The sequence below is a fragment of the Colossoma macropomum genome, unplaced genomic scaffold (assembly GCF_904425465.1).
Source record: "Colossoma macropomum unplaced genomic scaffold, Colossoma_macropomum, whole genome shotgun sequence".
NCBI classification, from domain to species: Eukaryota; Metazoa; Chordata; class Actinopteri; order Characiformes; family Serrasalmidae; genus Colossoma; species Colossoma macropomum.
In genome coordinates this window covers 14,148,161-14,159,290 of record NW_023494785.1, presented here as the reverse complement: position 1 = coordinate 14,159,290, position 11,130 = coordinate 14,148,161, and the positions used below count along the sequence as shown (strand labels likewise).

Below are 11,130 nucleotides of genomic sequence, written 5' to 3'. Positions count from 1 at the left end.
GTGTGACGCAAAGCGGCTCTTGGGGGCGACATGTACACATTTTAGAAGGAGACTATTGTTTTTGTTGTTGACGATGTTATCAGTGTAGTTGTGTTGCTTGATTTAAGTTGTATCCAAGATTAGGGCTTTTTCAGTTAACCAGTGGTTAGAAGTGTCTACCCTCCTTGAATGTCATATCCTCCTGAATTACTCCCTCCCTTTGTTTTCGTGCTGTGGTTAATGCTGTTCTGGTCATTGCTTGCTGCCATTGGGGTGCCTTTTCAAAATAAAAGAGCATTTGCCCATTTGAGCGATATTTTCCAACAATATACTGTGGTCTCAAGATGGACATTTGTCAATAAAAGTCTAGTGGAGGTAGTAAGTGCAACTGTCATGGCAAAGCTATGGGCAACTATATATCTTCTGAAATACTGTGGATCATCTTACCAGACATAGCCGAGATGGTCTTTCTGCCATTAGTACTTTTAACTATCGTCAGACACCACCTACCTGCCATTCAAAAGAACTGCTCTTACAGAAAGACTTACGTTTAACAGTGCTCAGAAAACTAACTAAAACTAGCATCTCAAAGGGGAATTCTGGCAGCATATTTGTAGCCATTTCATGTAATAACTTTCTTTGATGTAGCTTCAAGGGGTATTAAACTCTTCAGACATCTGGTTCCTATCACCACCAATGTGAACAGTTCTGACCTGATAAATTTCTCTGAAACAGAGCATTTCACATTATACCACGGAATGATTTTATTTACATCTTAACCTTTTAATTAAGCAGATATTTTTTAAAAATCAGTGAAATTCCCCTTTAAAGAATCTGCCATTGTTTGCAGCCGTTTTTACATCACATAAAAATGATCATACTCACAGTCACTTGTTTAAGACTAGTTAATTTATTGTGCTTACTGTTACTGAGACAAAAGTGTCTTTCACTAAAACCACTACATATAACAATAATACAACCTCTATAATACTTTGAAGTAACTGGAGTGCTGGTGATGCAAATGGAACACGTAATCAATGCAGACCACCAAATCAAAACACTACCTCACTAAAATGTAAAAACAAACAAAAAACATTAAAACATTCAAATGTATAAAATGTGCACATTCATTGTTTGTAACACAATAAATGAATACAACAAAATAATATGACTATTGAGAAATATGTTGCTATTTATAAGAAACAGATAAACTTCAAAAAAAAAAAAACCCAACTGGGTGTTAAAAGTCTACAAATAGTAATACAAAACTGACAACAGGTGTATGTCTCTCATTTTTTTCTTCTTATTTTACAAAATGTAATGCAAAATTAATCTGAAAATGACAATTGTACTTGGACATTGTTCAAACTTGTTGCCATAATTCAGTAATTTGTTAGTAACATACTTTATGTCATCGCTGTAGAAACTTAACCTTGTCTCTCGAAAATGGTAACTTTCCAGGAGACTTAACTTTTAATGTAAGTTTATGTAACACAATTTTGTTCCAAGTAATTTTTAATTTCCTTGTCCATTTGTCACAAAAACGCAACGTATTTGGCAGCTGGCGTTTTCAAATCATGTAAATAAATAGAAAGGGTAAAAATGAAAATACAAGGTTTTGTTCTGACAGCGACAATATGCTTGATTCAATCAAGGCAAGGAGTTTCCATTATATTTTCAATTAAACCTAACCCATTACATTTATAATGTGTTTTTCATTGGCCAGTTGAGTAAAATCAATGAAGTGAAAAGAGCTGATTAAATTTTAAGGTGTATTAGGATTCGTACCTCTCCGGCTTAAAGTTGTACTTCTATTACAAAAGCAGTCTTATAAATCTACTCTGTTCACCTCTTAGTAAAGAGGGGCCTGGATTACACACACAGCTGCCAAATAAAACAGTCAACCATTCAAATGTGCTTAATGTGGGGAGGACTCGAACATCCTCAGCTTAACTTCTGGTAGCTGCCCGCAGTTCTCCAGTTCAGTATCAGTAAATAGCCTCATCCATATTGTCGTCGCTGTCTGCACCAAAATCTTCACCGTTGTCAAAATATGACATTATATAGTCTGTCTCCTGTTATTTGAACACAAACACACCACACATACAAGGAAGAAGTCAGAGTAAGAACACGTCAAGTGTAAGCCCCACCTACAAATTAGAGCTAAAAGAAATCTTACCTCCTCAAACTCTTCCTCATCATACTCCTCCTCACCCTCTGCCTCTTCTTCCTCTGTTTTTTTCTTCTCACCCTCCTCTTCATCAGAACTCACCTCCTCCTCTTTTTTCTCCAATGTCTGATGGATGAAAACATACATCTGTCTTAGAGAATTACTGAATGATCTGAAGCAAGGACAGATCTGTAACAAGTCTAAATAGTTAGTTTTATTGCAATACAGTACAGTGCAAAAGTCAGGTACCACTCTTCATGTATTTAATTTCCACTGTCATGGAGGTATTTCTGAGGGAATTAACTATAGGATAATCGACATGCATAAAGAACTGAGAGGAAACAAGTGAACACAACTGGAGTTCTAAAATAATGAAAAGAAAGAGACAAAATGGGACTTCTAACAACCTGCAAGATCTAGTAGACCACCAAAACTGTCACCATCAGATAAACAGTACTTAAAGCTTTTATCTTTGAGAGAGAGGAGAAATTCAAGCTCCACTCTTGCTTCAGATCTGAAAAAATCCACAGGTTTTTCTGTCCATCCTTCCACTGTGAGAAGAACAACTCAACACTATGAGTCTGACATGCAGCTGTCAAGAAGACGTTACCGAGAAAGGAAAATAGACAAATAAGAAGAAAATTTGCAAAACAAAGAAGCTGCTGGTGTTCCCAATGGACTGTCAACTCTAGATTAAATAAAGGGTCTACCTGGTTTACCTTTGCACAGTACTGTATATAATATACTATTGTACACAGTGCACACAAGGAGAATAAAATTCTACCTCCAACTTGCGGATGATCTCCTCTTTATCCACCCGTGGCTGCTTGCTGTGTTTGGCAACAACTGGGTTCTCTGAAAATCAGGCATTTCCTCATAGTAAGACTGACAAGGCTTAATTAAAAGTAGAGTACAGAAAGGAACTAATTGTGCTTCATTGGATTAACTAAGCACACTCAACCACAATAATCTAGGAAAATACAACTGATACTGTTTCTTTTTCAAAAGTCGCATAGCTTTAAAATAAATATGTTGCTTTCTTCAATGCTGCAGCTTTATGCCGCTCATCACTCTCCTTCCCGCTGCATCTTTCATCCATCTATCCACAGCCTTTCATTTTGGAGGTGCGTGTAATAGCGCAGAGTGCTGTCTTCCTGAATTTCCCCTGAGACAGCAATGAGTCAGAGCCTACTTTCACCACTTAAGGACTAGAAGGCAGGCCGCCTCTTCCATGCGCTCTAATTTATGCCATTTACCCTCTTTTAAGACGTGTGGCTACAGAAAGGCCTGAGTGCTGCAAGAGCACACACAGCTGCAGTGAAAGGCAACTTGTAGTTGATGCCACTAACAAGGAGCGGCACTTTGCTTTTCAAAGAAGTGCATTTAAAGCCTGACATTATTTCTCTCTAAAAGCTCTGCACGCATATTTTATCCTCCCCGGCCTGTGAGGCTGAAGCAGAGGCATGGCTCTCCCACAGAGTCAATGTGGTGTTTCGCTGTGGTTTCTCTGTGTGGAGTGGCTGTAGATTAAGGCCTCGCTCCCTCTGGGAAGAGGAGGCAGCGGGGCTGCTAATCAGCACATATTGGCCGTGCGGAAAAGCTTATCTGGACTGATCTGCGGCTCACTCACTCTCACTCATAGGCCTCTTCGCCCGCACACGCAGCTCTTTCGGAAAACGCCTCCAGTCTAGAATAGAAGGACAGCAATAATTACTTAAACAACTCTCAATAAATATCTGAGTTATGTTATTGCAATTAATGGGGTATGGAAAGCTACAAACAAATCTAATAAAAAAAAGTTACTGATTGTTTTTTTATTTTTACATTTACATGCAAAAGTTAGAAAATCAACAAAACATATAATATGACCAGGGGTGACCAACCCCTGATCAAATTACATGTTTTGTTGATTTTCTAAGTGTAAATAAATTAGCACATCGTCTACAGAGAACACACCTCTGCACATTTTAATGCACAATTACTTTTTATGTGCAGAATTTAACATACTGGAAAAAAACATAAAATGTGGCCTGTAAAAAAAGTTATGGTACATTTTATATTTTATTTTTCCAATGTGTTAAACTCTGTAAACATAAAGAAACCGTGCACTAAAATTTGCAGACAAATGCCATGAAACCTTTTTACCTGTAGAAGATTTGTTAGCTAACTTATCAACAAAATCAACAAAACATGTCATTTGACTAGGGGTGCTCAAACTTCTGCACACGATTGTAGTCTAGTGGTGTGAGAAAACAATGTTTTCCTCCAGTGACCAAACTGATCTGGGAAAAAAACATCACTTTCACTTTGGACTGTTTGGGGAATAGTGGGCCTACATAAACAGGCTTCTGCTGAGTTAGGCCATTTACAGTAAGGACATTTGATTACGTACTCAATAAATTTGCCAATATCCCTCATACTTGAGGTGAAAAATTAAGTTGTGGTTGATGAAAAACATTCTAATCCTGTTTCTGACATACAATACAGCACAGTACAGTACTGTACAGAAAACATTTCTTATAGCAAATGTTTTAAACTGGGTGTGGAAATATCTAGGCACCTCACAATTCAATTCATCTTCGATTAAAGATGCAATCATAAAACAATTCTATGCATGTTAATTTTTGTTTTCTGTAGCCTACGGTTTAATTTTTCCCCCACATTTGTCTATCTTTACAAGTAGTGTCAGCTTAGCTGAATGTGAATGTAGCCCACACATGGCACATTCGTCTACAAGCACATTATGTACAATATTACCTGTAGTGTTTATTTTTCATCAGAAAAAACTGCTTAAGCATGTATTAAATTCCAGTTTTGATGTTTTGTGCAGAATCTTTCCAAGAATCTTTTATTTTTCCCCACTCTACTGCAGACTGATGTTCATCCAGCTCAAAATATCTATTACTGCACTACATCTTGTCACTTGAATCACACAAATCTGAATGGACGTCTGCTGTAGAGAGCTCTGCAGCTAAAGCCTCTCCCCAGCTCCAGCTGTCTGATTGACCACCACGAGCCACTGTGGAACCCGGTTCTTCCGCTGCTGTCTCAGCCTGTCACTTCTAATTTGCCTGACACTATCATTTCAGGCTCTCCATGCTGCCACATCGTGGGTTTAATTAGTGTGCCAAGAACCAATCCTGACTTCATGGTAATTTGTCATTCAATTAATGCTGTTGATTCAGTCTCGGAAGCTCCACAGGAGTGATGATCTAATGGAACAGACCTCGCTCACATCTCTTAATAAAACTCCTGATTGAGTTCCAGTCCAACAGTCAGTCCAGTCCTATCTTATTAGCATTCTGAAATCTATTCAAAACAAATAAGCAAATAAATACATAAACAGGTAAAACACTTACCTGGGCTCCATTCAGTCGTACTGTCGGACGGGTCAGTATTCTGATATTTGTCAGAGTAACGCTCCACATCTAGCAAAAATAAATATACAAATAAATGATTAGCAATCTAATATAAACAGAAGTATACACAGAATATACATTTGTGAAATAATACACTTCGAATTTATGCATACAGGACTGCTTATTGAAAAAAATCATTGCAACAATTTTTTTATTACTTATTAAAATAAACATTATTTGTTTCTCAACAAGCAACATGTCACCAACAAGCAGTGAATTTAAGTTGAAAGTCCAGATTCTAAACTTTCAATCGATAACCAGTCGTGTTTTTGAGTAAAAAGTTTCAAAACAAGAAACTTTTTTATTTTAAATTGAATTTGATGAAAAGTCATTGTTGACCATAAAAGTCCTGTTCTGCAGAACAAAAAAATATCCTTTTACGCTTTTTTGCCACATTTTTGTCATTTTTTTTTAAACAGAAACAAATGGAAGACAAAAATGCAGAAGACAAAAATGCAGACCTTGTCCTGTCAATACAGAATGCAAATTGAATTTAAAAATGTAATTGATTGTGTAACTTATGTAATTAAATAAGAAATTACATAATTGCATTTGAACTGTATAGCAAAATGAAAACAATAACTTTTAAGAGTTAAGAATTCAGAGCTGATTATAAACATAAGATGAACATAAATCCTCTGTTCAAATATATTATAAATTCAGTAATTATATTATAAAAAAATACTACTTTGGACAAACAATATATATTATGTTTGTCTGATAGACAATGCACCTAAATATGCCCCCGAGCTTGTAAGTGAGACTCCTGTTTGTGTGTCATAGTTTACTCCAAAGCTTAATCACTAATGATAAGTGATATAATGCTGAGTAAAAAGAGCCTGTGACCTTTCTTTGGCGCAGCAGGCCGTACATAGAAAGGCAGAGTCTTCATGGCTGCTCTGAACTCCTGCTTCAGAGCTAGCATGTACTCTGCCTCCTCTCCTGTCTGCAAGGGCACTGGCTTATGCTCCAAGGGCTTTGAATTTGAAACAACAAGACAAAGAGAACAGTCAATTAACCATAACAGTCATTACCTCATGTCACAAATATCCAAACACATTTGTTATAGTTATAGTATATTACCACATACAGATGTTTCGCAGATTGCTGAACACACAATTAATGTCTGCAGTAGATAATAATATATCTTCAGTTTGCATAAACATGGCAGTTACAAAGACATTTTTTTAATCACTAGTGAACACTAAATATACGTATATACTGAATATATTGTTGCTGTCTTGAATCTCCAAAAAAGTAATTTACAGAAGACGAAAAAACCTTCTTAACTTTCAAAGTAATTAACTAACATCATTAACCAACAAGGAATTTTCAAACTGCATAAAAAAATTTAAAATGCCAAAAAAGGAGGTGTACGGAGCTCAACAGTAGCAAAAAACCTGTTAAATGGTAGTTGTGGGTGATGATAAAAACCTTTTCAACTGTTCCAACAAATAAAAAAAACACATATATTTTTGTGGTGCCCACAAAAAGAAGGACATACCAGCTTTAGCTAACATGGTTTAGCACAAAAATCAAACAAAGGTAAGCCTATAGAACTTTAATGTCAGGTTATACTTTACTAAGAAGTAGATGTAAATGTCTGATGACAAGATTGAAGGCAAAACCAGCCTGAAACTCTTGAAACCATCAAGAACTATAAATGGCCACATTACAGGCCTGGCAGAGACATCATGGAAGATACCCAGTGCTTGGTGATATCTATGGATCATGTACTTCAGGCAAAACTCAACCACACAGGATAGTACTAAACATGAAAACAGCTTTACTTAAAATTATATTAATCTGTCCAGTCTCCTAAGCTCGTTAAAAATAGCAATTCAGAAAAAAATAGGAACACTATTTTAAGAAATAACTTTCTAAAACAAGAGTATCACTTTCCCCAACAACAGAATAGTAAAATTCATTGTAAGGAACAGGTTCCTCAACAGCTTTATCAAAACACCAGTTTAAAATATTAAGTCATTAACTGCGAAAACCCATATTTCATTCGTTCATGAGTGTGACAACATGCTTTGCTTAAAAACGACTCATGGTGATCACACTGCTGTTACAATGCTGTCATATCTCAAAACACTTTACATCTGAAAAAAGAGGGCTCAGATCTAAAATTGGATCATGCTTCAGTTTATACCAGTTGTGGCATTCCTCACTTTCAGTTCTGGGTTTCCACACTGTTACACTTTGCCCAATTTAAGTCAATTCAATGATTTTTGACACACTGCACTGAAATAAATCCAACTGAACAGGACATAATTATGCTCTGTTTTTTTTAAGTAAGTGTTCTCCAAGTACTATAAATACCCCCTATTTACTCAGAGAAACGTTAATTAAAAACATTAATATATATCGTCATATTGTCACCCAATGTAGTACAATGTAATGTAGTGCTATAATAAAGACATTTTTTCAGAGTCCGTGGTTAGCAAGACTGTTAGTGAACTGTACATTAAATGTAACTCACAGGAAACAGTTGTGTAGGCTGGACAGTTGAAGGTGGGAGATTCTCTCCTTTTCCTATTCCTACAGCCTCCATGCAGAAACTCAGCTGACCTCGTCCTCTTCCACGCCCTCGTCCAGCCATCGTCCAGGCATGTGAAGTTAATAGCAACAATGTGAGTCTTCTGGAAATGGACCAAAGAGATCATACAAAGGTGTAAACTGAGGCTATAACATATTTTAATAATGTTTAGCTAAAGATACTTTAGCTAAAAGTTTAAAGGGGAATTCAATCTATTTTTCACGATTTCTATATATAGGTTTGATGGGAAATGCTCGATTCTAGCGACACTGATAAGAAAGAGATGTCAGAATTATTTAATGCATCGGAGAAAGGTACAGGACATAGTTACGAATATGTTGGCTACATTGTTTTACACGCAGCAGATGTGCATGCAAAACCGCTGCCAAAAGAAACCATTTTTTCAGATTTACCATTTTCACATCAAAATTACATATAAAAGACATCTGTAGGTCAACTAGTTTTGGGGGGCATATAAAATGGCTATATTTGTGTTGTAGACATCACAACCCCAGGTTCCTGTCACCACCCCTAAAAAAATCTGAGTCTATATGTTCCTCTACAATGCAGTATTTTGCATCATAACTTTTGGAATTTCGGTGGAATTCCCCTTTAAAGTGCACTGTGGGTGGAAATCCAGGTCATTTAACCAACTGGAAGAATCACAGAGTAACTTTAGCCCTGTTCTGACAGGCTTAGCTTTCCATGGGGAGGTGGAGTAATGCAGTTTATATTCACAGCAAACAGTCGCATAATATCAAAAGTTTTTCTATAATTTTATATGTTCTGAGATGTACATGGGAGACAGTCCCTATTTGTGTTGTAGACATTGTTACACCTGGTTCCTGTCACCACCACTGTAACGACATGTGAGTTGATAAATACCATCTGAGCTGATAAATACTTGCTTGATTTTAGTCACAGAGAACACAAACAAACGCTTCTTCAAGCCTCAATACTTAAGAAACTCCTTTTTAACACAAATATGATAGCGTTTTTACCGACATGTCGATCCACACAAGAGTAATTTACCCTGAGTTTATTATTTCTAACCAAATGCCTGTTTACTGCAAGGTAAAATGCGACAGGTATTCTAACAGTTTGTCCTACCCGTTGAGTGGTCCTACTGAGCATGCGCATATCATTACTATAGCGTAGTAACTTAATGTTTCAAACGTTTCATTATGTTTTTAATGTTAATTCAGTACAGACTCAGCTTAATATTATTACTTACTCCCTGATAAGGTGATTTAGGCGATCAAAAAATATCCTAATTATTTTTTAAATGCTGATAACGTTTTCTGATAAGAAGATTTAGGCTATCAAACTGTCCTACCTATACATTTCAGTGATGGTAGCATTTTCTGACAGGGTAATTTAGGCCATCAGAATATCCTACCCACAGTTTTATGTAGCGCGCTACTTAAAATACGCGCTACGGTGAAGTACGGTGACGTCAGAACATCGGGATCTTTACTGAAGCGGGAGCGCGCATTCAGATGGGACTAAAATCACTGAAAAACAGCAGTTCAATTTACATTAAATTACCCCACCTCCTCAAGTTAAACAAATCCCGTCCGAACAGGGCTTTAGTCAACTGACCTTGCCCGCTGAACGCCAGTAGTAAAAACACAGAACTTGTTTGTTGCAAAGTTGTGACTTCCAGGAAAACGGTCAGCTCTAACTTTCACTGCTCCGACTGTGAGCTACGTCAACCAGCGGCATAGTTAATATGTACAAACTGCAATCAGAGCATCAGCGCTAGCTAGGTTAGCAAAACAGTCACATATCTTTCATTAAGCCACTCATTTCTGGTCCCACACAGCAGATCATTTCAACAATGAGGCGAAAAACAATCAAACGAACTAAAGAAGGCTAACCGAGCTAAGCGTCATGCTAACGTTACTGTACTGCCGCGACCCTGTTTAGTCGGGTGGGAAACAACAGTCGTCTTTAATTCACGCACTTCAGCCTCTATTTATCGCACGCCTATAATTACAATATTCAGCGAGGTTTCGGCTGAAGTTATGAAACGAAATTCCCCGCCAAACAGAATGTAAACAAATCCGTCTCCGTCTCGTTGCGTTCAAGAATGGCTTCCCTCTAGAAAACACCTTTGATAAATTAGAGTTCCTGAGTCGCTCCTCCAGCAATGCGTCAAGAATTGTAACAAGAAATAATACATAAAAATGCTTATTATTTTTGCTATTGATGTTGTTGTTGTACAGTTATACAGTTGTTATATCAGGGTAATTAAACATATCCTGACAATGTAGTAAGCATTGAGGATGCCCCAGCAAAATAGTTATCCTGGAAACACTATCACTGTTTGTGCTGCAGGTCAGGTGTCAAAGTGTTTATGATTAAATTGCTCCTCATTTATTTTATTTCATTACATATTCAACTCTGGGCTTGACGTTTCAACTAGAAGTGAGAAGTGAATACAGAGGCATCAAAACGTATTTAGACCACTTTAACCATTCAACCACTGGTAAACTTTAAAGAAATGCTTTAGGTTACTAGAGAAAAACATGTAACAAAAGGATTTTTGTTTCAAAGAGACACTTTTAGCACGACTGATAATAGCCTCTTTTTATGGAGAAAACCGGGAGAAGAATTCCAAACTGCTGTAAGAATAAGCTCTAAGAATACTGTAAAACACAGAGGTGGATATGTCAAAGTCTGGGGGCCGTTTGTGTTACAGTGGTGTCTGCGATCTTGTGTTCATTGATGGAATCATGAACTCAGAAGTGTACAAAGGCATTTTGGACAAAACTGTACAAGTCTGAAAATGAAACACACCAGTCGCCACTTAAAAGGATAATTTGCCAAAAATAAGATTATGTTGCATAGTCCGTTTAACCCCGTAAAATCCCAGGCTTATTTCACACTAAGACTTATTATTCAATAACTACTGACTTTAATGCAAACTTCTGAGCTATTCTTAGGTTATAGAAGTGTGTAATAAAACTTTGGGCCTGCTGGTGGGCCCTGGCCATTCAAAGGGTTAAAATAATGCC

At 36.9% G+C, this 11,130-nt stretch overlaps 1 protein-coding gene across 1 annotated transcript; it reads right to left on the bottom strand.

Annotated features, from left to right (window-relative positions):
• Nucleotides 1-866: 866 nt before the first annotated feature.
• Nucleotides 867-10,208, bottom strand: polr3glb (RNA polymerase III subunit GL b). The gene is made up of 8 exons (XM_036583305.1): nt 9,713-10,208; nt 8,054-8,213; nt 6,415-6,544; nt 5,509-5,577; nt 3,780-3,836; nt 2,934-3,004; nt 2,159-2,275; nt 867-2,054 (listed from the first exon to the last, which is right to left on the bottom strand). The coding sequence occupies exons 2-8, from the start codon at nt 8,171-8,173 to the stop codon at nt 1,968-1,970; spliced, it is 651 nt and encodes a 216-aa protein (XP_036439198.1). The 5' UTR covers nt 8,174-8,213; nt 9,713-10,208; the 3' UTR covers nt 867-1,967.
• Nucleotides 10,209-11,130: the final 922 nt, after the last annotated feature.

Bases quoted from the DNA above. Each gene is read 5' to 3' on its own strand.
- polr3glb (XM_036583305.1), bottom strand. From the start codon at position 8,173: ATGGCTGGACGAGGGCGTGGAAGAGGACGAGGTCAGCTGAGTTTCTGC. The intron at 5,578-6,414 runs GTCACAGGCTCT...TATTTTTGCTAG, and splicing joins GCCTGCTGCGCCAAAGAAAG to ATGTGGAGCGTTACTCTGAC. The intron at 3,005-3,779 runs GTGAGTGAGCCG...CCTGATTTTCAG, and splicing joins GAAGAGGCCTATGAGTGAGA to AGAACCCAGTTGTTGCCAAA.